Here is a 27,976-nt window from a genome sequence, read left to right as displayed (position 1 = left end):
CAACTTCTGCCTTCCTGAAATGTATATCACCAAGATACAATTCAATCACCTAGGACACGTGTTCTCAAGGGCCTCCTGGGATGGTGTCACAGATTTAAGGTCACTCACATTTGACTCACAATAAATCATTTAAAATATTTTACAGACTTTGGCATCCTTCATCAACACTACAGAGACTTTGGTGGTTTTGTCTCATGTATATTTATTTAAATTGGTTTCAAATCATTTGTGCAGTTGTATCTTTGGTTTGAAATCGTGGTTTATATTTAGATTGTGATAGAAACATTTTGCTGCTTTGTGTGTTTAGATTTCTCTCCTGAGCTGAATAAAACATATACTCAGAAAGAAAGGAAACATTGTATTAATCATCTTCAAATAATGATTATCCTAGACCCCTAATAAATAAATATAACCCACCTCTAAAACTCTTTCTTGGTGTAAATTTTAGAAAGGAAAAACCCAAAACAGGAATGTTTGCTAATTGCACAGCTAAAACCTGACAAAAGGATTTTTAAGAGTTTGTAGTCAGAAGTTGATTTTATTAAAGCTGATATTTCGAACATATATGTATATACATATTTTTTGAGACTTTTATTCTCTCTTAAAAAGCCTCTCAGTTGACTGAATTCTTCTCTTCTTAAACCCCTGCTAACTATATGTACTCTGTCTGTTTCTCTTCTTGTTGACATTATTTTTGCCAAGGACAATGTAAAACTCAACTGACTTTTTGGAAAGAAGATCTCCTAAGTTGGCTACTTACTCTAAGATGTGTTCTATTTACTTCTGTCTGTCCCACCTTCCTCCTGCCACCTTTACTGCCACATGAGGGTACTAAAGAAAACCTCAAACAGCTATGAGACCTCTTGAGGAAAACAGAAAAGATACCACAAACTCCTCTTTTTTTTATAGGAGGATCTCTGTTTTTCCCCCATGGAAATCCCAGAGTTGTAGATGGACAACTTTCTCTCAAGCCTAATTTATGTTGAATTTTTTTTATCTCTTTGGTTTTTAGATACATACTTGTGTATTATATGTTATGTCTACATGTATGCATATGTCTATCTAAATGTTTGTATATTATCTACATGGTACCAAATTAACTTAAAGACAACGTCTTCATAAATTAATGAAGTATGCCCAGATATTTTCCAAGTTCATTTACTTTGAGTAAATATTTTCGTAAATAAAACTAGTTTAGTATTGCTTGTTTAATGAGCAAACTATGTCCTCTGAGCTATCGGCAAATTATGAGCATGTATTTAACTTTAAGAATTTTGCTTTTACGATAGATACATGTTTAACATACAGTAATATAAAAATGGTTAATAGAAAATTTAACTTCAGGTGATGGCTAGATTTGTCTAATATCTTACAAAATTTTTCAAACGTTGTTGGGAATGAACAAATTACATAGATGTAAATGGATTGATGTTGCTAGATAAACTTGTAATTACAATGTTATTACTATGTTTTATAATATGTTTACTTAAAAAAAAGGTTTCCCAAATATTTTGGTAATATGCCCTTAAAGGTTTGTTAAGCTTAATTAAGTTCATTGACTGCCTAGATCATTTCCAAATAAGATACGATGCTAAGATAGTAATAACTAAATATAAATTTAAGCTTATATACTTTCAGTTTCTTATTTCAGAGAAACAACAGATATTTGGATTTGCTAGTAAAAATGTCCTGTTCAACATTTTAAAAAATCATTTCATTAGAAAGCCTATGTTTCTAAAATTATAAAATGTGTATTCATAAATTGTTGGTACCTGACTGACACTTAATAAAAGAGTATATAAGAAAATTAAGATGCTTTTGATAAGAAATTATAAAATGTGATTTTGTTAAAGGAAAAGTGATTTTTCCTACTTTAAATTGTTATTTAAATGTTGTATTAAATTGAAGGAATAAGTGAAATAAACTGAATGGATGTAGAAAGTTGAAAAAAGAAAGAGAAATTGGGCTTGGTGGCTCAGCCTGTAATCCCATGCCTTGGGAGGCTGAGGTGAGTGGATTGCCTGAGCCCAAGGGTTCGAGACCCGCCTGGGCAACTTTGCGAGACCTCATCTTTACAATAAATCAAAAAATTACTCGGGCATGGCAGCGCGCGCCTGTAGTTCCAGCTACTTGGAAGGCTGAGGTGGAAGGATCGCCGGACCCCAGCAGGTCGAGGCTGTGGTGGCCGGGAGCATGCCACTGCACTCCAGTCTGGGCGACAAAGTAAGACTCCAACTCAAAAAAAAACAAACAAACAAACAGAGTCCCTGGAAGCCCAAAAGAGATGTATCAGGTATGTATTTATTTGATGTGTAAAAATCATGAGAAGTATTGTCATGTAAGAAATGTTGTTTAACTTATTTGCTATATTTGTATGAGCTACTTTATTAATATGTGTATCAAACTTGTATAAGATTTCTAAAAAATTCTGACATGCTTTGGTATATATTATTAGTCATAATTCTGAATATTATGTTAGGTTGTTGTATACTATAGAAAGCTCAAATTTCTTGGCCAGTTGAATTTTTAACTATGGCCATTTTAAGTATTTTGCCATTCATAGGCAATTATTTTACTCTACTTTCTCTAAAACAAGGGGGAAAAGTCATAATCAGCTACAATTTTTTAAAGAATGCTTCTTTCTCAAGGAAATTTATGAAAAAAAGACTGTGACAAGTACTCTTAGATGCAGGTTTCTGATAAATTTTGAGATCATGTCATTGAACTACATAAAACTAAGTAAAAACTCTGGAACAACAACAACAACAATTTGGATTTATGAGCATTGCCAGCCCAGCATTTAGCAAAACAAGAACTAATTACATGGGGCTGAAATGGTGTAGGAATGAACTCTTTGTTTAAAGTATTTTTGATTCGCCTCAAGTTTTTTTTTTTTTTTTTTGTCCAGAGTCAAGAAAAGTTTTTTTTTGTTTGTCATTTATAGCTTACAGCAATTAGGTTAAGTATACTTTTGTAAGCAAATTGAAACTTTTACTTTTCTTTCTGCCTCATTGCTCCAGAACTCAGAAACTTTCCAAGACTCTGTTTTCTTTTGCTGTAGGACATGCCCAGAGGCCTCGTTTCTTTACTATGTTTGTGACCAGAATGGCATCTCTTCAGACATAATAAGGCTGCTTGGAGGAACTGAGGTTGACTTTATAGAACTAATAAAAAACCCCATAGAAATTTTGTCTACAAGGTTTCTGATCTTACAGTTAGCCAAAAAAAAAAAAAAAAAAAAAAATCATTTTCTGATAGCCTCCAAAATCTCAAGATATCTGGGAACCTTGAAAAGACAAGAATGCACCCAATTCATACAGGTGCCAACAGGCTCAGTCTGATGGTGAATCCTTGGTTTGGCTTCCCAGCTTTTAGAGGCATTTAAAAGTCTAATCTGAAATTTCTTAGGAAGAAATTCCAGTAAAATCAACTTTTAGAAAGCTTATGTGGCCCATCACTATTCTTGCTGTACCTTATGCAAATAATCAGGTAAAGAACAATAAGACTAAAACTTATTTAACAAATAAATTGGTCCTACTACAACTTATCTTTGGTAAAATTGGGTGACTGGAAAAAGAAAAAATGATGATTCAGTAGCACATATGTGATTAGAAACCAGCTATGTTCTTTGGGAGGGGGCTATTATTTGCTTACAATTTGGACTGAATCCTGAATCATTTCCTGGCTGCAAGTCTCTAAATAAAAACTTATATCTAGGCCAGGCTCGGTGGCTCAGCCTGTAATCCCAGCACTTTGGGAGGCTGAGATGAATGGATTGCCTGAGCCTGCGGGTTTGAGACCCGCCCAGGCAACTTGGTGAGACCTCGTCTCTACACTACATTAAAAATTAACTGGGCATGGAAGTGCACGCCTGTAGTTCTGGCTACTTGGAAAGCTGAGGCGGAAGGATTGCTGGAGACCAGCAGGTTGAGGCTGCGGTGGCTGGGAGCGTGCCACTGCATTTCAGTCTGGGCGACAGAGTAAGACTACAACTCAAAACAAAGAAACAAGAAAAAACCTTATATCTAATTTTTTCATGATGTTTTTAGGTGGCCTTCTAATAAAATAGGTTCTTTTTTTATTCTGGCATATAAATTCTCTTTTTTATTATAATCCTTATGTGCATTGTATTTCTATTATTCAAATTACTAATACTATGTATCTCTTACTGTTTTACTTCTTATAAGATAACTAAAATCATGATATTCCAAAATACTAAAGATGATTCAACAAGCAACAGCATCTATGGAAATCAATGACTTGACTAAGGTATCATTTTTACCACTCTGTGACACCATCCCAATTTGGTCCTTAGGCACTTTTAAACATCTCCACTGATATATGTCCTCTTTCCATCTGACATGGGAAAAAACTACCTGGGAATGAGTCTTCCTGGTGACAAGAAACATGACAGACTTAGATGATCAATTCTTCCAAGAAGCAAGATTTTGAAAAAAAGGGAAATGAGAAAGAAAAAAACCTTTTTATCTGAGGAATGTGAACTTCCTTTAAATGATGAGGTCCAGAGATACACTGGAATGAGACAGCAGTCACGTCCCACCTCCCAAGATAATTATTTTGAAACTACTTGCTATGTGTGCTCTAGACCGAGTGTCACCACAATTAGTCATAAATTAACCCTAACCTAATAATGCCATATGCTGGGCACTAACTCATGCTCCCTAGCTCAACAATATACAGCCAATCACTGATCAATGGAATTTCTGTAAACCAATGAGGACTCTTGAAAAAAACTTTTATAATCACTCCTCTCTCCTGATTTTTCCTTTTTTGTTTAAAAATTTGAGCCATTCTTTTGATCTCTGAAGCACTTTCCAAGACAATCTGGAAGTGTTTCACAGGTATTGCAGTCCTCATCCCTGGCCCCAATAAGCTCTCTACTTACATTAATTTGCCTCAGTTTCTTCCTTAGGTTAATATATAGGTAGTTGAAGTGGGCCATTTGAGAATATTTTTACCATATTAATCAGCAAATGCTATAAATCAGGGATCCACCTCTCACCCCCACTCTCACCAGCTGTTAGCCATTTACTGCCTGCTAGGGGGTCTCTGCAAAGTGCCTTTCAGAGTTTTGTTGATATTTCCACCTGTTTCATGATGAAAGCAGCTGTGGTTATAGCTCCATTTCTGCTACTTCCTGCTGCAACAAACCCACTAAGCTCCAAGCAGAGCAGATGCTGCCCTTGGCAATAAAAGTGTTTTCTTCCACTAAAGAGATTCTCACCAGGCTATTGCTTTGTTAAACTCTGGTGTGCCCACATGCTCTTTGAGCTATGGTCACTATGTTTCTTAACTTTGGCCCCCTCCTTGGGGAAGTGAATATTCTCTCTCTCTCTCTCTCTCTCTAATTTACTTTCTAAATAAACTTTGAACACTTTGAAAAAAGAGAGAGAGAGATTCTGACCAAAGCAATGAAGCTGGCCTATTTCCTGTCTCCCCTCATGTCCATCCTTAGGAAAAAAGTCAGACACCCAAATCCTAACTAGGATCTACATCTTACTAACAATATGACATTTCTTTAATCCTAAATTGCCAAATTTGTTAAAATGTGTGGCTTTGGGATAGATTTCCTGGTTGAATTTGTTCCTTCCTCAGAGACTTCTCTCAATAGGTGGATGGATACTAATGAGGGCAATCCCTGCTTAGTGACATTCAGTGGATGGACTCTTTCTGGGTGCAAATTGCTCCAAAATCACTGGGTGGGGATGGGCTCCTGTGTGTTAATCTCAAGTGAAGAAGAGTCTCAAAAACCATGGATTGCCTGGGCACCCCAGGAGCAAAGGTGTCTTTGAGAACCCTGAGCCAGAAAGGTGGAAGTGGTGGAGAGAGAGAGAGAAAGAGAGAAAGACAGACAGAGACAGACAGACAGACAGAGAGAGACAAAGAGATGGTTAGAGCCTCAAGGAATGGAATCTGGTACCAAGTCCAGACACCTTCAAAATCATCTAGGGAAACCATATTAATTTTTCCAACTTCTCAGGTTCAATAAACAGTTCAACTGTGATGAGCCCACTGCACTGGGATTTTAGGTCCACTCTCTAGTCAATCTCAGCTCATCTCCAGAAAACCAGCATGTTGGGACCCACCTCACACTGTTTCTAGAGACAGAAATTTTCCCTCCTTGAACCCTAAATATTCTCGTTTCTGGATTGAGTAGAATGAGCTGCTGAGACATTCCAGAGATATTTCTTAAGAGCAATCTCCATATCTACTTGTCCCTACTGCAGGGGGAGTTTATTCATGAATCAGATGCATGCCAGGGAGAAGAATTCCATGGATTCCAGGTATAAAGAGAACTAGGTTCTCCTTTGAGTCTGGCCACTTCCCAGCCATGAAACAGTGGAAAGTGATGGAATGTTTCCACCTTCAATTCTCTATCTCGAAAACCTTTATAATTGAATGATAAGACACTTGCTGGTTGTCATTGCTTAGAAAACAGATTGAATCCAACTACATTCTTCTGTTAATATGAATACTGTGTTTCCAGAAACAGTCATGACAGATTCAAAACCAAAACAGGGATTTGTGTTCAAACAGCCTAAAAGTGGCCAACTTGACTTTCTGAAGTGAATAAACTTACCAGCCTGCTATTAAGGATTGTTATAAAAGAAAGAAGGGAAGAAAGAAGAAAAGAAAGGCTTTGTTTTTATTCTAGTTTCCTTAAGACTAGATTTAAAAAAATAATTTTAGAGATATATTTGGGAAGGGAGTATTACATTTTATGTGCATCTTATCTTATTAATTCTTTTAATGTCCTTTCTTTCATTTTCATCTGTACAAAAACATTTAGTTGTCACTGGTTCTTGCACAGGGAGATGTAAAATTCTCTTTGGTGACTATTTATCCCCAAAATGGTTTTCTCAGCACCACCAATTCAGTCCTGTCCATAATCAATGCTATGTGTATTGATGCTCTTTCCTGACAGGGTCCAGCAGTTAAGCTTTGGTTTCAGAGGACACGACATTCCTATTCCTCATTCCAGCCTGAAGATGGTTGTGAATGTACACCAGTCCGTGCTCAATCTTCCTCCTTCTGTGTCAGACACATTTGGCTGACATTGATGGCAGAGGAATAATTTTCAGTGGAGTTTATTCTCACAGATCATTATAGTGTGAAAAATACATGCTATTGTTTCTCCCAAAGACATCATTATTCTTCATCAAACTGTGCCTTGCTTCCTATGACCAATCTGCTTCATGGAAATACATATGGGAATATCAGAAATTTATGTGTACAACTGTATGCTGTAATTAAGATATTTTATTTTAATGATAATAGAAACAGTTTTCTCCTTAGAAACTGATATAACCTCTGTTAGTATATGTGGCAGTTCTTTCAACATGAATTTGGACTTCCTTAATTAATTTATTCATGAAAGCAATGTATCAGTTGCACATATATCGTATATCTCATGCTGAATATGAAAAACAAAAATAAACCTGCCCTTTGGAGGTTCAGTTTAGAGGCAGAAATGAAACCATAAAACATATGCAAAATACAAGCAATATACACAGAAACAGGACTAGGGACTCAGGAGGAAGCTTGTGTGGGAGTTGGGGAATGGCACCATCCCTCCATGCAATGCACTCCAAACAGTCCTGAAAATCTAACATAAAAACATAGTCATTAAACAGAACAGCATGAAAGGAAATTCTTCATTTAGTAAAGTTTTTTTTTTTTTACAACGCTATGCTCCTCTTTTTAAAGAAGAAACAGACAAAAAGGAAGAAAATCAGATACTTTATTTAAAAAATACTGCAACCTCAAATTTCCAGGCATTGGAATAATTATGGAATCAGCTCAAATTCTTGAATTGTATATCATTTTTGCAAATAATAGATGGCAAGAATAAATATTCCACTCTGCGCTCTCCAAGCCTCAGAACCCCCCACTCAAATTTAAAGAGAAATTCAAGTATTTCCATTATGCACTAATTACTAAGATAATGCTCTGTTAGAATATTCCAGAAATAGACAACGTTGTGATTTCTGAAAGAAGCAGAAATTGTCCTTCCATATGACCCAGTAATCCCCCTATTGGGAATATACCTGGAGGAACTCAAGTCATTCTACCAAAAAGATACCTGCACACACATGTTTGTTGCAGCTCTATTCACAACAGCAAAAACATGGAACCAACCATGCTGCCCATCGAAGCTGGACTCGATTAAAAAAAGTGCTACATATACACAATGGAATATTATGCAGCCATAAAGAAAGACAAACATATGGACTTTGCAGCAACTTGGATGAATTTAGAGTCTATCATACTCAGTGATCTTTCACAGAAACAAAGAACAGAGTACCATAGGTTCTCACTTATAAGCAGACCATGAACAATTATCAAAATACTATAAGAAAAGGATTGGCTTAGACTTAGACTGTCGAACGCGGATGTTCCTTCTATTAACACAGATAGCCACAGGTTGACTTTTATCATTTAAAAAAAATAAGAAGTAAATACGTTTAGACCTAATGAAACAGGTCTACAAATTAAAAAGATATGCTAGGTGCCATGCAAGCAGTTGGATGCTCCCAAATCAAGCACCCTGGGGACAAGAGGTGTTCCTGGGAAGCCATTGGGACATTTCGGGCATGAAACTCTCAAGACCCTGGAAGACCTCCTGAGCTCTCATACTGCATGAGAGTCAGAGGTTTACAAGACAAGTACAGAAAGTTCTGCTCCTCTCTTGCCACAGCCCCCAAGGTAAATAATTAAATAAACACACTGGACAAATAAAGGTCTAGTTTACCCCTGATGGCCATATCCACACAAGTGAAAGTCTCTCTACTTCCTTGGGATTTCTGCTTGGCTGGTGGCTGACTTCTGGGCACACAGCTTAGGGTAGCTGCAAGAGATGCCGGTGCTTCCTCTGCCCAGAACCTGGCAGTCTGCACCAGCATCACTGCACATTGGTGCCCCTTCCGCCTCAGGGGCCCACAGCCTCCAGAGTGCTGACACATAGGTTTTGCTTTATCGATTTGCAAACTACTAGAATGTCAAGCAACTCTGTACAGTTTCAATTGCACTTAAGTAGTTATGAAGCACTGTTTCATTGAGTTCAATAAAGAAAGAGTGTCATGTGTGAAGTGTTTCTCAGGTTAATTTCATTAGGGAAAAATGCCTGCCAAGTTTTGACAATCTAATTTTAAAGAATATGTGTTCATTGTTTTCACATTAAATTTTTTTTAATGTACCAAATTTATACTTTTGTTTTTCTTTAGTTGATATTAAAACTGGTGTGTTGATGACACATTTATACATAAAATATGAAAAATGTCACTACCTGTTGATAAAAAATTGGCATTTTTCATGCAATAAATTTGAATGTTAGATGTAAGGCTTTTTTTTTTTTAACCAGCAGAGAAGTTTGTTCTCAATATTATAGACAACCCATTATAAACAGTTTGTAAACAGAACACAGTTTGTAAAACTTCTCCTTGAAATTTTGACTTGTGGTGTATCTTAAAATGTTGATTTCCCACTAATTTTATTAAGAAATGTGTGATTTTTTAGTAGAATCAAATAATTTATTTCAATGATCATAGTTTTAGAATATAAAAGTCTCTGATAAAAAACAACATAGGTTAAGCATCTCAAATCTAAAAATCTGAACTCTGAGATACTGAGATTTCCTTTGAATGTCACAAGCACTCAAAAAGTTTTGGATTTTGAAGCATTTTAGATGTTTACTCAATATGTATTTTACAAATATTCCAGAATCTGAAAAAATTCCTAAATCCCAAACACTTCTGGTCTAAAGCATTTCAGCTAAGGGGCACTCAGCCCGGTTAGGCTCTTTTTACATCTCTGTTGTGTGTGTGTGTGTGTGTGTGTGTGTGTGTGTGTGTGTGTGTGTGTGTGTGTGTGTTTGAGGTGGAGTCTCACTCTGTCGCCCAGACTGGAGTGCAGGGGCACGCTCCCGGCCACCGCAGCCTCACCCTCCTAGGCTCCGAAGATTCTTCTGCCTCAGTCTTCCAAGTAACCAGAACTACAGGTGTGCACTACCATGCCCAGCTAAATTTTGATATATTGTAGAGACAACATCTCACCAAGTTGCTAGGGTGGGTCTCGAACCCGCGGGCTCAAGCAATCCCCTCGCCTCGGCCTCCCAAAGTGCTGGGATTACAGGCTGAGCCACTAAGCCTGGCCAGGAGTAGAGATTTTTAATGGCAGACCATTTGAGTTTGACTTTATGTGTGGGTTGGTAGCAGGTTAGACTACGTTCCCTACCTTCGTCTCAATTTGTTTGGTGTCTAGATTCTGAAATAACAGCTTTACTCGAGTTTTTCCGTCATCCGAAGATCCCTTCAGCTGAGAGAATTTAAATCTCCAGAGCACATTCTGTAAAGGAATAAAATTAATCAGTGATTTATAAAAAGTAATGTGGGTATTTAATTAACATCTATTCCTACATCAAATAGCCTAGTTAAATAAACACAGACATTTGCTTAATTTTTAATCTACATTCAGCATGTGATAACTTGTCAGAATCTTCATCTTCTCATTCTGCAATCTATATGAATGAAGCTCCTCAAACCCACCCAGATTTCCTTCTGTCCTCCAGTCCTGCCTTCGGCAGCTGCCCACATGTCACAACGACACATCGGCATCTACTGTTGCCAATACCACCTTGACACTTACTGGACCTCTCTGGTTTTCTTCAGTTTTCCTGCACCTAGTCTAAACGCGTCCTAAGATAGTTCTTCTCTTACGGCTTCGAGAATTTTAAAATGTTCACTACAATGTCAAGTTCTTCCCATACTATATAAGATATAGTCAAAGGGCAGATAAAATGGAAAACTTTAATCCTGACTGATACCATTCCACACATGGCTATATGCAAATAAATCACTTAGCCTTAATTTCTTGTGAACCAACTTGAAAAATGTAGATAGTACCACTTTTTAATACTTCTGCAAAATGTACTCAATGTTTGCTAAGATACTTTAAAGATGAAGTGTACTCTACAAAATCTTATTACAATAAAAAGAGGCTGCAGCAAATAAAGACTTAAAGGCTGTCTGTATAAAAGATAGTCTTTAATTAAAGATCCTTCATTATAATAAATCTTTATCTTCCCAGAAAAATCCCAGTAGAGAACAGCAATTTTTTAAAGCAAGCTATGCAGTGAATTTTTATTAAGAGCATTTATTTTTAAATAATGAACGTATTTTTCCTCTAAGTGTCAAGAAAGGCAGAGAGATGGGGAGAAATGAAGGGAGAGCTTCAAAAGCACTTTTGTTGCATCTGACCATTGACCTGTGTATTCACCGCTCACACCCTAACACCAAGATTCTTTCTTTTTTAGGACATCTAGAAGCTGAATAGAATCTCCTCATCGTACTCCAAAGTTTCAAAATCCGCATTTCCTCTAGATCTGGGGAAATTCAGAACTCCATAGGGTAGCAGGTAACAATGACTCCTGCTCTTTCATGTTCACAATAAGGTAACTAAGCCCATGCCCATTCCTGCAGACTTCAAGCACAAGGGTCCTTTCAGAACTAGAATTTTTAGAATCTACCCAGAAAGAAGATAATCAGAAATTACACTTCAGTCACTGCTTCCTATGGTAGTGGGCTCCAGAAGGGAAGCATTTGTGTAATATCTTATTATGAGCAGAAGAGAGATTGATGAGAGTCACAGGGCACTGAAGTAAGCTCAAGAAGCAAACAACAGCTACACCAGCTTGAAGGATTTGCCACCCATGATGCGGACTGACCTGCAGCAGGTCCCTGCTGCTGCTCCACCCAGCTGTCCCTAGTCTTGCTCCTCCTCCTACATGCCAGACAATGCCATGCTCTTGGGCATCTCCTAAGCACGCTCTCTGAAGGCTGTGAGACGGGGCTGTGCTTTTAGCCTCTTGCACTCAATCTCACCTGCCTTTAAATGACATGTTAGCTACTTTTTATACGAGAAACTTGTGATCACAGGTATGTGCCATCAGGAGAAGCCAGAAACATCTGTGAGGAATTAGGCAAAACCTAAATTTGGATTTTGAAGCATTTAGATGTTCAATCAATATGTATTTTATAAATATTCACAGAATAAGCAACATTCAAATGACTCTGTAAACAACAACACAGCATTTGGTTCAAATTTGATTGTGGAGAAAATGAGCTGAATAGTGGTCTACTCCCCATCAGGGTAAAGTCCTAGGAATAACCTAGTTAGTATTTACATAATATCACACACTGCTATTAAAATAGTCTTCAAAAGAGTAAAAAACTTACCTATGTGAAAGTACTCATTATTTAAAGAATTCAAAATGGTCCTCACAACATATTATTATTATCTTTTTGATTCATTGTTTTTACCCTGCACCTATACTAAATATTTGCTGATTTCAGAAAAGTGCTTTATGAGATGTATACATCCATGGTTTATTTGCTTAAGTCATGTCCTAATTTAACAATACAGCCCTTGTTCCAGGTGAGGTAAGACAAGCACTTTCATCAACTTCTCTTTCTGAGAAATTCTACAACACAGACCAGGCACAAATGGGGAGCTGGCTTGGGTGGCAGGCACTGCCCTCTTTTAGTCCTTTCTCAGAGCGAAGTATGCTCAATGTGGTGATTCCTTTCATAATTAGTTTGTTCCAGAACATTAGGGGTGGTCTCTTTTAACTTTTTATAAGTTTTTCTCCTATGCATCTAAAAACAGTAATATTTCTGAAGGAAAGGAAACTTGCTATTTCCATTATGAATGATATTTCTGAATCTCAGTTTAATTTCAGTATTCTGAGCCTGACTACAAAGAATACCTGGACCGTCTAGGTCAGCCTCAGAGATGCTACTGGACACGAATAACAGCAAAGCACCAGCTATTGTCTGTCATCCTCGAGAGGAATCTGGATGGGCCCTGGTTCTTCCCACCAGGTGGATAAAGGCTGAAGGAATTCTCAGTTTAGTTCCCAATCTTGGGAAAGAGAAAGCATGTTTCTGTGGTTTAAGTAATAAAAGAACAACATTATAGTTAAGTGTGTGTTATATGAAACATGTTGATGTTTACATTCTATTTTTATGATTACAGGTTGCTAACACATTTGCAATAAATTTGGATTTTTAAAATACTAACAATGGAATATATTATTTGAGTCCTTTCTTATGCTAGTGCAATGGGTAGTACCAGCAGAATCTGAGACACCAAGGAGAAGGTGCTTTTTGGATTCAAGCAGAAATTATGTTTTGAGCTTTTTCTGGGGAGCTGTGGAAAACCTTTTTTTCTCCTCCTTGTTAGGAGAAAATCATCTTCTTTTCTCCTACAAGAAAGCCAATTCTTTTTTATTTCTTAAAAAACTGTTCTTTCTGTTCCTCCCTCCAGCCTTAACTCAGATTCATTGAATTACTGGATTCCAGACTAAGGAACACACTCCATGTGGTCAGTCCAGCACCAGAACACTTTGGTGAGGATCCACACTGATCCCCAGCAGCTCTCTGTTGTACACACGGGCTGGAGCCAGATCCTGGGATGCATGGAGGTCAAGGGTAAAGGGCAAGAGCTTCTCCCCATAACTATGTTGCCTAGCGTCCACCCCTGTGGCCAGTCCCCACTTCCTCCAATGACCTTGTATTCTGTTTCTGTTGACAATTAGCATCATATCAGAGCAAGAAGATGTGGACACATCACGTCAAGGTCCAGCCTGCCTTGTATGAGCTTGGACAAGGCAGGTGACTAGACCACTTCAGGCAGGGACGTCCTCCATATCTAGCAGTTAGGATGGTGTTCTGGCTTATTGTCTTTAATTTAAAAAAACCAATTCCCATCTAGAAATTTAAAAGTATATATTAGACAATGAATGGTCTTCTTGTTTATTTTCTAAGTGCAGAAAATACTTCCATAACCATGTAATTTCCCTGCTCAACTCCTCTGTATTAATGTTGAAAATAGATAGTTGGTGGTGAATAGATTATACTTGAAAATCATTGCTTACCTTTCTCTGGCAAGTACAAAGTGGGGAATTAGGAAATCTGACCACACAAATGTATCTCAGGAGTTGTGTTCATAGATGACCTACAGTAAAATCTTACAAGGTTTTGGTGAATAAGTATTGCTGCCATGTTGTGGGTCTAGTTTTGGCTCAGAAATAATATACAAATGGCCTCATTTAACAGTAATGCAGTATAGAAGTACCAATTATCTTGTGAATATGAGCATGGAAAATCCCAGTCTAAATATCTGTAGCCAAGAACAAATTGAAGCTGGTAAGAAAAATGGCTTAGGACTTTGAAAACTGCCCAGATTTTAGTGTAAGTCATCTACTCAGACATCCCACTCAAACAGTTCAGCCGAGAAATCTTTTTGACTTTTCCATGATGACTTATACAGAGGGCACACAGAAATTGGAGAAAACAACATTTTAAGTAATTGTTTAGAATTATTTCAAATTCAATAATTATTTATCTCCGTCATTATTTCATTATATTTCATTCATTATATTGATATTTATACAATATAGAAATATTTGAAAGACTATCTATACCAAACTTATAAATGTCATTCTACATTGAAAAGATGACGAGATGACAAATAAAGCAAAATTATACATATTTTATGAATTCACAACCCATTGGTTTATCCTTCACCATTAGGCTGGTGAAGTTTTTCTTTAAAAAAATTAATTCAGACTGGACTCGGTGGCTCAGCCTGTAATCCTAGCACTTTGGGAGACTGAGATGAGTGGATTGCCTAAGTCTGTGGGTTCGAGACCAGTCTGGCAACTTGGTGAGACCTCATCTCTACAATAAAAATCAAAAATTAGCTGAGCATGGTAGCATGTGTCTGTATTTCCGACTACTTGGAAGGCTAAGGTGGAAGGATCGCCGGAATCCAGCAGGTTGAAACTCGGGTGGCTGTGAGTATGCCACTGCACTCCAGCCTGGGCGACAGAGTGAGACTCCAACGAAAAAAAAATTTATACATTCAAAATATTATAAATTCTAGATAAAAAACTAGGTCAGGATCTCTGAGCCTCGAGTTCAGATGAGCAAAAAGATACTTTAATTGAATCTCTGAAAACTTGACTTAGAATTGAGAAGTCACTGAGTCTGTGAAGCCTCAACTGAAGAGGTTAAACGTCTTTCCCTGGAAGGTTGAGAATAGTCTCAGGGACAGATAGTCTCAGGGATAGATCCTGAGTCATGCCCTCCTGGAGTCCCACCAACCACACAGTATGGAGCCATCCCCACGCCCCGGGAAACACAGCATGCTTCTTTTAGCAGGTGGTTGTCCTGTTTTGTCCAGCAGAAGGATGTGGCTAAGGGCAATAGATAAATAAGTCTTAATTACAAGAACTCAGTCTAATAAGACACTTTGGTTACCAGGAAATCTGAAACATTACAGCTTTACTCTAAAGAGCCCATGACCCAGTTTTGCACAGCACTAAGAAGCACATTATTGCTATTTTAAAATTTCATTGGATTGATTTTAGAACTGATTGGGGAAAAGTACTATAGAAATGATAAGAAGTGCCTCCAAAGGGCCTAAGCCCAGCTCTGCCCAACTGCCTGGCAACTACTGAGCCAAGGAAATGGGAGACAGCCTGTTAGAAAGGAAGGTACTATCCTTAAAGACACAGTGGGGCGACCAGGAAACTAAGAAAATCCACCAAGAAATCAAAGTGGAAAATGTGTTTCCTTGGTGAGCATATGATCTCATAACTCATAAACATCATTCCCATCCAGCCCCTGGGAGAATGCCGCGGCCCCTCCAATGGGAATGTGCCCCTTGGCAAAGTCAGCCCCTATGGCTAGGGCTTGTCTAAGCATTGTGCTCCTTCAGTTCTCACAGACCCTGCTGGAGCTTCCCACGGTATCGTCAGAGGAATGTGAAGGGAGTAGGGTGCCCCTTTTATAAGGGTACAGAATGTAGCTCAGTGACACTGATACCCCTGGCAATGCCACCCTGTCCTGGCTACGTGTGAGAGGCAGGCAGATTAGTGAGACCTTCTGGTAGAATCACGATAGGGGGACATAGTGACCTCTGAACACCATGCTAAAGCCTTGGACTTTGATGAAAATCGAAATCTGAAAACTTAAACGTCTTTCCCTGGAAGGTTGAGAATAGTCTCAGGGAGAAATCCTGGGTCATGCCCTCCTGGAGTCCCACCAACCACACAGTATGGAGCCATATGGATGAGATGTACTAACAAGGAAGAGTCTGTGAGTAAAATAGGTGGGTGTTTTATTCCTAGGAAGGATGCTCTAAAAAGCTTCTTCCAGGGGCGAGTCACTCAGAACCCCTGGGGCTACAGTTAGGTGGGTTATACCAATCTACTCTTTTTTTTTTTTGAATTGGAGTCTCACTCTCACCCAGACTGGAGTGCAGTGGCTGCTCCCGGCCACCGCAGTCTCGACCTGCTGGGCTCCGGCGATCCTTCCGCCTCAGCCTTCCAAGTAGCTGGAATTACAGGCGTGTGCTACCACGCCCGGCTAATTTTTTGATTTATTGTTTATTTATTGATTTTTTGATTTACAGGCGGGTCTCAAACCCACGGGCTCAGGCAATCCACTCACCTCAGCTTCCCAAAGGCGCAGGATTACAGACTGAGCCACCGAGCCCAGCTACAAATCTGCTCTTAAGATGGATGTAAAAAGCCTCAGTTCAGATTTCCTGAAGCATATGATTATTGAAACATAAAACAAGAAATGGAAATTGCAAATCAGATCTTGGATTTAACAATTTTATTGTAAAGTTTTCCTCTATGATAGTTGTTTTACTATTTCACTCATCTCAGAAGAACATACTACAAAAAGGTTTCCAAATAATACTAACAGCAAGTCACCCAGCCCGTAACTGGCATGGTGAACCAGGGACAGCAGAAAGAACACATAAGTGGGATCAGGAAGCCATTTGCCCACTCTGTGACCTCGGGGTTAAGAGTACAGACCTAGAAGTTGGATGGCAGGCATAAAGCCCCTTCTTAATGTTAAATACTTAGGCAATTTGTAAAATTATTGGAAATACTATGTGTTTTAAATACTATTTTTAAAAACATCCTAATAATTTCCCTGAAAGGGGAACAATGACCACAACGAATTTTATAGCCCCAGAAACCTGTAAAGAAGCAAACCTGGATCTAGCACAGAATACCAACCTCTGTGATCACCCTGTAGGTGCTGATGCAGAGTGCTACTCAGAGTCCCAGGACTCCACTGCCAGATTCCCTGGGTGTCAGTAGGAACTCCCTCCAGGTCCTGACTATAAAAAAAGTCTAGGCATTTTCAAGTGTACCCTGGGGGCAAATCTACCCACTGAAGAACCCCTGCACAGAAAGAGTGGCCAAGTAGGTTAGGGTAAACTTCACAGAAGGAAGGTACCGTTCCCAAGTGCTAACTCACAGATTGAATGATTCATTCATCAGAGAGAACATCCAAAGGCTTCTAAATGTAGACATTTGAAAAAGTTTATAACTAATGAGTGACAACTTTCCGGTGCTTTGAGACAAGGCTTCACTTTTTCAGGATTGACCTGCTCCTCAGTGAACAGCAGGCATGGGCAGAGTGCACTCAAGTTGTGGGAAAGTATAAGTGCAGGTGACTGGAATTTCTATGCACATTGCAGTGAAGTTGATAAAGACAGTGTTGAGTAAGATGTATAGAGGGCTATTGTTTTGGACTTAGACCCAACAGACTGGACAGTGTTGAGTAAGATGTATAGAGGGCCATTGTTTTGGACTTAGACCCAACAGACTGGACAGTGTTGAGTAAGATGTATAGAGGGCCATTGTTTTGGACTTAGACCCAACAGACTGGATCAAAACAGAGTCACCCAAACAATCAAACTAAACTTTAAGGAAGGAGGAATATCCCCAAACATACATACCAGTGTTTTCCTAAAAACAGGAGATTTGCAACAGTCAATCTAAGGGGCCCAGTCACCCTGAGCAGGTGTGGTAGAGAAGTCTTCTCTGTTTTAACCCTTCCCAGAAGAGTACCCTGAAGGAACTTGATGCCAAGCAGTCTGCTTTTTGTATTATTGTTTCCCTGTTCCTGCTCAAGCTACCTCATAGTGTAGCAGGAACACAGAGAGGCCGTGACACCGAGGCTGTTTTAGGAAGTAGTAGATTTATTTTATCAGCGCCAGTGTTACTCAGTGGGCTAATGCTCCCAGGCTGAACACCCCCCCGGAGAGGGAGGAGAAGGGTCTTATACCTTAGTTTAGGTAAGGGAGGGGGGTTGGGTAGAGCGATTACACATTTTCTTTGAAATTCACAAGGTTGTACTCAGCAAAATCAGATTTTCAAAGAACAAATGGTCTCCAGGAAATGTGCAGCAAGCAGGGGTTGTAAACTGATGACTTCACAAAGGGTGAATTGGTTACCATTTTGCATCTCCAGAAAAACCTTCCTTGGCTATTTGGTTTTCTCAAGCAAAACCTGTCTGGCAGGTTTTCGGAGCTGGCTGATTGATCTTCAAAAGGAATACTTTTAACTGTTATCAGCCCTTCTCTGCCACAGCAGTATCACCTGTTTCACTGTGTCAGCTGGGCTCTATTTTGTATAGGAGATGCTGCTCCGTTCAGGACTTGCTAATAAAAGACAATTCCATCTTCAAACTCAATTTGTTAAAATTTTGGTTTTTTTAAATAATAGTGTTTATCATACTGATACTTTCCCATTTCATCCATTCTTAATTAGTCTACAAGAGTAGGTTTCCAAAATATTTCAAGACAAAATATTTGTATTATCTGTGAAAAACACAGTCTTATCACTCACGTAGTTCGGTGACTACTTGGGTGCTCATGGACCGGGATCTAATTCCATTTCTAATGGCAGGTTTACCTTCATGGAGTCAGCACTTCACAGACTTTACCAGGCAAGAGTGCCATTCACTGTTACCAAAAATCTTCAGATTCAAAGTAGATATTGTTTATTTTCAAGGTGTTTAGTGTTCTGGGTCCTTCCCTTGAGCAGGATCAAAAAACTCATCCTGTGCTTGTCTCTTCCTCCTACACCCACACTAATGAATATCCTGTTTGCCAAACAGCATTCAGGGTTTGTGAAAATCCTGGGGCCCTGAGCTAACAGAATGAAGACAGTCTATGAAGGCACAACCTTTACACAATGCCCAATCCATCAGCATTGGTGGTTTCTATTGTTTACGAGTGTTGACCTCTGTGAAATGTAATCAAAAGGCACTGGCATTGGAGTATTATGTGCTGATTGCTTGGCCTCTTACCTTTGTCTTACTGTCAAAACAGGTGAATCCCAAAGCGAAATCCACTGTGAAACACAGCATTTCTCCTTGCCAGCTGCACATATATGTTTTTGACTAGAAAAAAGTATTGATTTTGAGAAAACATTCTTTAATAATGCTGTTTAATTTTAATTAGGCAGTTGCAATATTAGCCCCCCTTTGGTCAAAGAACCTTTTTATAAAAAATCCTAACATACAAATTGTGTAAATAGAACTGGAGGACCCAGGGACAGAAGAAACCTGCAGAAACATTTGCATAAGGGGGTTCTTTCTTGCTTTTTGTCTATAGGCAAATATTTCTACCTCTGTAAGAGCTGGAAGTCTTTGCAGGCATCACTGTAACTGAAAACAAACCCCCAAATTTCTGTGCTCTACAATGTTTTTAAAAACATACACTAGATTCCTAGATTTTCTTTTTGCTAACTTATAATTTCTATTGTATGATGTGCTCATCTTTCTTTCCATAAGGCCCATGAACATGCTCCAGTAGAATCTAGATGTGGCTCTTGCTTGAGGAACACTCTGAAGAATGGTACAATTTAAAACAACAACACCAAGCAGCAGAAAAATAGCAGCAGTGACATCATGAAAAACAAGCAGAACACCAATCACAAAGAGAGAATTCCCTTAATTCTGAGGAGCATCTATCCCTCCAGGATGGCTGGTTGGATGAAGGGTGGTCTAGACCAACAGGTGACTTTTTCTGAGGAAACACCCAAGCTGTCTTTGCTTTGCTCCTCTCTGTTTCTGGGGTTTTGAGACTGAGGGGCCTTCAGCATCTGTCAACACACATTCAGTCATGTTGGGTGAGAACAGAGATTTGCACTTCTAGTGTTTTCACATGACTCTGGACAAAAGGTGTAATTAAGAATCCACAAGAGAGAGAAAAAAAGATGGTGGCAGAGCCAGTTGGAGTGTGTGAGTCCCTGTGTGAGTGAGTGAGTGTATGGACAAATTTACATGTGTGTCTGTGAGTAAGTGGGCCTGTGAGTGGCTGACTGAGTGAGCCTTGGGAGCAAGTGGCCATGGCTCTCCTGGTGAAGCAGTTGGTGCTGGCAACTGCTCGACTTTGATGCTAGCACCTCCTGGGATGCAGAAGCTGAGTGCCATTTTCTAAAATCAACAAACCTTTTCCTGGGAGGAAACTGTTAAGAGTGACAGCCATTGCCAGACTGCCCGACCACCTCAGTGCCAGTCGGACACTGGCAGTGAGGGCTGAAGAGGGAGTGCAGTGAAGGAGCCAGAGGCAGAATCCCACTGAAGAAGATGAAACAGGTACCCTGCCACCATCTTGAAAACTGGACAAGAAAATGTTCCAACTTGCTCACCATAGAGTGACAGACCTACTCTCTGCCAACTGGTGGGTTAACTAACTACTCAGATTGAATGCAACCCAGAGGGAATATCCTGAAAGCACAAGCTTCAGAGGGACAGGATGAGTGCAGAGTCTCAGGTGCCCCACCCCCTGCCCTGATTCAGCCATGGAACAAAAGGTGTGACCAAAAAAGGACAAAGGAGACCCCCCAAGAGATCAGTGATGAGTCATGGGCTAATCCAACCCCCTCTCATCAGACCTGCATAGCTGGGGCACAACTGAGAGGGACGAACCCAGGTGGAGCCTGGACAGCAGACACACCAGGAGAACTCTACTCCGGGTGAAGTCTGGCTGTGGCACCTGCCACCAGCACCTGGGGAGGAGACAATCCCGCACCCCCCCTAGAGAGGATCCCTCTGACCTTACGAGAGTGAGAGGGGAGGACTGATGCCCTGTCCACCCCCACCAACCCCATTCCCACTAGGTCATGCACCAGGGAGACTGTGAATAAACCCACAGTCCCACAGGAGACAGCAGGCAGGCTTACCTGTGAGCAGCTGAGAGGAATGAGTACTGAACCTGCCACAAGAGAGTGGTTAGTGCCCAGAATTTCTTCAATTCCTTTTTGTTCTTCTTTTGTTTTGGTTTTGTGTGTGTGTGTTAATGTATGTGTGAGGGATCAATTTGCATTCCTCCCTTTTTTGTTCTTGTGTTTTTTCTTTCTTTTTTAAAAAATGATTCTTTTGTTTTGGTTTAGTTTGTGTGTGTGAATGTGTGTGTGAGAGGGCTGTTTGCATCCCCCCTCCTTTTTGTTTTGTTCTTTTTTTGTTTTGGTTTAGTGTGTGTGAGGGTTAAATTTGCATTCCTCCCTCCCCATTTTTTAAATTTTTTTTCTTCTTTTGCTTTTTGTTGTGTGTTTGTGTGTGTGTGTGTGTGTGTGTGTGTGTGTGTGTGTGTTCAGTTTTCTTACTTTTTTGGGGTTTATTTTATGTTTCCTTGTGTCTTCTTTTCTGTTGTTTTTGTTTGTTTTTTGCTTCCTTTTTGTCTTTTTTTGTTGTTGTTCTTAGTTTAGTTTTGTTTTTCTGTGTTTTTTATTATTTTTTATTATTTTGATCCATTCTATTTCATTCTACTTTTCTCTTCTCCTCATTACTTTTGCTTTATCTTGGATTCATGGGGTACACACATGTACCCACTGAATCATAATATAGAGTGGTGATGGGGAGTGGGTCTCAGGAGGCCCATACAAAAGTCAGTTAACATTGTGACTTGCAAGTAGCTTCTGAATCCTAGCTCCCCACCCTCCACCTTATTTGCCTCTCAAAACTACAAAAAAACTGCAAAGCTTCCCACCCCCAGTCCTGTTTCAGAAAAAATGCAGAGGCACTGATCAGGGCCAATAGAGAGCTAAGCAAACAACAGAAGTGAAAGCCCCGCCCATCACTAATGAATAACAGTATTGAGAAAAGAAAGAGATCTGTCACAAATGAGGAGACAATCAACTGAAGAACACAGGTAATCCCCAGAGTACCAAAGAGGCAGCATTTGAGAATCAAACAATAGAAATCAACAATCCACCCCAGAATACAACAAGGATTAGGGAATGGATGGAAAGAGTGAATAAGACTCAAGAAAGACAAGCTGCAACCCTGAAATAACTAGGAACACAGACTTTGGTCATAAAAAAATTCATCCAGGAAATAAATAACAAGACAATATGGAATTAACCTGATTTGTTAAAAACATAGGAGGAAAACTCAGAAAGAAAGAGAATCAATAAAACACACTGTGAGACTGCAAAATTGAAAGCACACACATATATCAATCCAAAAGTCAAACAAAAACAAAACAACCTTGTAAAAGCCTCTTAACAGGGATAAGCTGTCACATTTCAATAATCAACCTGAATGTCAATGGATTAAATGCACCAATGAAAAGACATAGAATGGCAACTGGCTAAAAAAAAAACATGACTCAGCAACATGTGGCCTCCAGGAAACACATCTCACTAAAAAGGACATCCACAGACTTAAAGTTAAAGGATGGAAAACAAACTTTCAGGTTAATGGAAAACAAAAGAAAAAAAAAGGCAAGAGTCACAATTTTAATATCAGATAAAAGAACCTTCAAACTATCAAAATATTAAAAAGATATGGAGGGACATTACATAAAGATAAAAGGCTCAATCCATTAACAAAATATATACATCCTAAATATACATGCACCCAAAACAGGAACACCTGGATTTATTAAGCAACTACTAAGCAAACTAAAAAAGGATACTGACTCTAACATTACCATAATTGGGGACTTAAATATCCTGTTAACAACCCCAGATAGATCATGAAGGCAAAAAACCAATAAGGAGATTTGAAGCCTTAACTTAACACTTGACCAAATGGACTTAATAGATATATACAGTATACTCCACCTAACAACCACAGAATATACTTTCCACTCACCACCCAATGAACATACTCCAAGATCAACCACATCTTCAGTCATAAATCAAGTATAAATATATTCCATTAGATTGAAATACACCATGCACCTTCTCAGACCACAGTGGATTAAAAATAAATATCGCCACCAACAAAATCCCCCCAAAACGCACAAAGATATGGGCAATAAACAGCACAATGATGAATAACTACTGGGTCAACACACGAATCAAAACCGAAATTAAAAGATTCTTAAAAACAAATTAAAACAAAGACATATCTTATGAAAACCTCTGGGATGCCATGGAATCAGTACTAAGAAGGGAATTTATATCTCTATAAACACACATCAAGAAAATAGACAGAGTAGAAATTAACAGTCTAACAAATCACCAAAGGGAGCTGGAAAGGTAAGACCACCAAAAACCTTATTTCAGCAGAAGATTCCAGATCGATCACCAAAGTAAAATCCCAAATACAGGTCATAGAAGACAAAAATCTCATAGAAAAAAATCAATGAAACAAAAAGTTGGTTCTTTGAAAAGATAAACAAGGTTGATAGACCTCTAGCCAGACTGACAAAGAAAAAGAGGCAAAAAGTCCAAATAAACACAATCAGAATTGCAAAAGACCAAGTCACAACCAGCCCTGAAGTAATACAAAAGATGATCAGAGATCAGTATGCACATCTGTATGGAAACAATTCAAAAACCTAAACAGATTGGAGGATTTTCTGACTTCATACAAGGTTGAAACAAGAAGAAATTGAGACCCTAAATAGACTAATAACAACCCAGGATATTGACTTTATAGTAAGAAAACTACCTACAAAAAATAATCCTTGATCAGATGGCTTTCCAGCAGAATTCTATAAAACAAATGAGGAAGAGCTGATACCAATTCTATTAAAAGTATTCCAGGTAGCCGGGCTCGGTGGCTCAGCCTGTAATCCCGCGCCTTTGGGAGGCTGAGGTGAGTGGATTGCCTGAGCCCGCGGGTTCGAGACCCGCCTGGGCAGCGAGACCTCATCTCTACAATAAATCAAAAAATCAGCCGGGCGTGGGAGCGCATGCCTGTAATTCCGGCCACTTGGAAGGCTGAGGCGGAAGGATCGCTGGAGCCCAGCAGGTCGAGGCTGCGGTGGCCGGAAGCGGCCACTGCACTCCAGTCTGGGCGACAGAGTGAGACTCCAACTCAAAAAAAAAAAAATAAAAGTATTCCAGGCAATTGAGAAAGACAGAACTCTCCCCAAATCATTTTATGAAGTTAACATCACATTAATACCCAAACCAGGCAAAGACCCAACAAAGAAAGAGAACTATAGGCCAATATCCCATATGAACATAGATGCAAAATTTCTCAGCAAGATTCTAGCAAATTGGATCCAACAACACAACTCAAAAAAATTATCCACCATGACCAAGTAGGCTTCATTCCTGGGATACAGGACAAGTTTAACATCCATAAGACCATGCATGCAATTAAATACATCAACAGATATTTTTAAAAAAGAACCTATGATCATATCATTAGATGCAGAAAAGGTTTTTGACAAAATCCGCATCACTTCTTGATAAAAAACCTTGAATACCTAGTATAGAGGGAACATACCTCAAAATAGTAAAAGCCATGTATGACAAGCCCACAGTCAAAATATTATTAAATGGTCAGAAATTGGAAGCATTTCCCCTGAAAACCAGGACAAGACAAGGCTGCCCACTCTCACCCCTCCTGTTCAACAGTGTTGCAAGTTCTAGCTATCAGGTGTATTCAAATAGGAAAAGAAGAAGTTAAGCTATCCCTCTTTGTGGACATTATGATCCCATACCTGGAAAGGAAAGCCAAGGGAATTTGTCAAAACCTCCTTGCACTGTTGAAAGACTTTGACAAAGACTCAGATATAAAATCAACATGCAAAAGACAGTTGCATTTTTATACCCCAACAACAAACAGTAAGAGAACCAAATAAAAAGTGCAATTCCATTTACAATAACCATAGCAAAAATAAAATACCTTGGCATCTTCCCAATCAGAGAAATGAAAGACCTTTACAAAGAAAACTACAAAAGAATGCTCAAAGAAATCAAAGATATAAATAAATGAAAAAATATTCCATGCTCATAGATTGAAAGAGTCAATATTGCTAAGATGTCCACCCTACTCTCTACAGATTCAACATGATATCCATTAAATTACCAACATCATTCTACTCAGACTTGGAAATAATAATACAGAAGCACACATGGAAACACAATCAACCACAAATAGCTACTATAGTTCTCCGCAAAAGAAACAAAGTGGAAGTTATCATGCTGCAATGCAGACTTTAAATTTCATTATAAGATGACAATAACCAAAACAGCCTGGTATTGGTACAAGAATAGACACATAGATCAATGGAACGGGATAGAGATCCTGGAAACAAAACCTCAATTTCTCAACCAACTCATCTTCAACAAAGCCTCTTACCAACGTCCACTGGGGAGAGGAGAACGTATTCAGTAAATGGTGCTGGGAAAACTGGCTGACCACATGCAGAAGGATGAAACAGAACCCCTACCTATACAAAAAAATAAATTCCAAATGAATTAAAGACTTAAATGTAAAGTTGTAAACTATAAGAATCTTAGAAAATGCAAGAAAGACCCTTATGGAAATTTGAATAGGCAACAATTCCTGATCAAAACCCCAGATACCATGCCATAATAGATAAGATAGACAAGTGGGACCTCATCAAACTGAAACACTTCTGCAAAACAAATAAACCATCAAGAGAGTGGGGTGACAGTCCACAGAATGGGAAAAAATATTTGCCAACTGTTTATCTTACAAAAGTTTAACATCCAGGATCTATAAGGAACTCAAATGTGCCAAAAGGAAAAAAAAAAAACAGCCCATTAAAAAATGGGCAGAAGACATGAATAGACACTTCTCAAAAGAAGATATATGAGCAGCCTACAGACACATGAAAAAATGTTCAGCTTCATTAGTCATCAGAAAATGCCAATCAAAACCACATTGAGATACTACTTAAGTCCAATAAGAATGGCCATCATTAATAAAACAAAAAAACAACAGATGCTGGAGAGGATGCAGAGAAAAGAGAGCACCTCTACACTGTTGGTCAGAGTGAAAACTAATTCAACCTCTATGGAAAACAGTGTGGTGATTTCTAAAAGAATTAGAAACTGACCTTTCATACGACCCAGCAATCCCCCTTCTGGAAATATTCCCGGAGGAACTCAAATCATTCTACAAAAAAGATACCTGCATTAGCATGTTTATTGCAGCACTACTCACAATAGCAAAAACATGGAACCAACCATGCTGCCCACTGAAACTAGACTGGATAAAAAAAATAAAACATGATATGAATACATGATGGAATATTACTCAGCCACAAAGAAGGACAAAATTATGGACTTCATAGTAACTTGGATGGATTTGGTGTCTATCATCCTCAGTGATGTATCACAGAAACAGCTGAGTACCACATGTTCTCACTCAAAAGTGGACCCCGAACAACTATCATAACACTACAAAAAAGTGATTGGCAGCAGCAGGACAATGCCAGGGAAGGAGGGCATATAACATCAATAAGAGTGACTGATACTAAACTAGGTGAAGTGAGGTTCAATGGGAGGCCTAAAGCTTCACTTGAACCTAAACTGCTTATGTATTCAATCTTGACTTGTATCCCACAACTTTAAAATAAAATAAAATTTTAAAAAGGAAACTATGAACCCTAATAACTTATTTTTAAAACCCACTATAATCAATCTGCAGGTAAAATTTTTCCATTTGGAAAGGAAAAACAGAGGCCAGGCTTGGTGGCTTAGCCTGTAATCCCAGCACTTTGGGAGGCTGAGGTGAGTGGATTGCCTGAGTTCATGGGTTCAAGACCAGACCGGGCAACTTGGTGAGACCTCTACAATAAATCAAAAATTAGCTGGGAGTGGTAGCATGCGCCTGTAGTTCCGGCTGCTTGGAAGGCTGAGGCAGGGATCGCCAATGCCCAGTAGCTGGTCACCGCTGGGGTGGCCACAGTGTGGCACTACATTCCAGCTCGGGCGATGTAGTGAGACTCCGACTCAAAAAGAGAAGAAAGAAAAGAAAAGAAAAATAGAGTCATCCATTTGAGTTGAGGGAAGTCAACAGTGCTTTCTGGGCATGTCTTTTGTGTTAGGGATGAGCAGTGGCACCTCCCAGATCTGAACACAGATCTTACTTTATGGAACAGAACAAGGAATTTGATACTCACACATCAAACACTGGCATGCCGGGAGGGGCCGGTCTCACTCCTGTGAAGGTCTGCACTTTCTCAGCTGCACACCAGGTGCCCTAGACACCCACCCTCATGTCTGGCACTGTGCCATCAAGAAAGAGGTGTCTTCATGAGGTTTGTACCCTGGAGCCTCAAACATTTCCTCACCTTGTCTTTTGTTCTGCCACAGTCCTTTTCTTAAATTATTACTTAGCTGCCCTGAATGGTGTTACACCTTCCACGATTCCTGCAGAGGTTGTCACCAACACTTTGGCTCTGATTCTGTGCCTCTCACCTCTCAGAAGAGAGCAGCGAAACAGGAGGGCTCGGGGACCCTACTCGCCTTGGACTTCACACAGCCTCCCAGCACTTCCAGGAGCATTTGGGGTAGGGGCAGTCAAGATCATACACACAGTAGGTGCCCACTGAATATGCTGTGAAGCATGGGTGCTTGAGATGAGAGTAGAAAAACGGATCTCAACTAATAGCTGAAATAACATAATCTTAGCTCGTTCCACTTGCTTACCATTTCTGAACTTGACCTAGATAGAGTATGGGAAGTATTGAGATTAGACTTGAAAGTTCATGAGAATTAATGCTTAAACTTCAAACTGCTTAAGTTTGAAAGTTACTCAATTTTTAGATTTTTTTTTTTTTTAGATAGGGTCTTACCCTGTTGCCCAGGCTGGAATGTGGTGACACAGTAATGACTTACGACAGCCTCAAAATCCTGGGCTCA

The 27,976-nt window shown here is 39.2% G+C and overlaps 1 protein-coding gene across 1 annotated transcript in view; it reads right to left on the bottom strand.

The window, feature by feature from the left end:
* The window catches only part of LOC103263956 (gamma-2-syntrophin-like), a 51,580-nt gene extending 32,294 nt beyond the window's left edge, over positions 1 to 19,286 (bottom strand). The window contains exons 1-2 of the mRNA XM_008061619.2: positions 19,200 to 19,286; positions 10,255 to 10,365 (exon numbers count right to left, since the gene is read on the bottom strand). Of these exons, the coding sequence (XP_008059810.1) occupies positions 10,255 to 10,365; positions 19,200 to 19,280 (192 nt within the window). The 5' untranslated portion in view covers positions 19,281 to 19,286. The remainder of the gene's footprint in view (positions 1 to 10,254; positions 10,366 to 19,199) is intronic.
* Positions 19,287 to 27,976: the final 8,690 nt, after the last annotated feature.

The sequence above is a fragment of the Carlito syrichta genome, unplaced genomic scaffold (assembly GCF_000164805.1).
Source record: "Carlito syrichta isolate Samal-C Ts95f unplaced genomic scaffold, Tarsius_syrichta-2.0.1 Scaffold305334, whole genome shotgun sequence".
NCBI lineage: Eukaryota > Metazoa > Chordata > Mammalia > Primates > Tarsiidae > Carlito > Carlito syrichta.
Note: the sequence above shows the minus strand (reverse complement) of the source record. Positions and strands in the feature narration are given on the sequence as shown.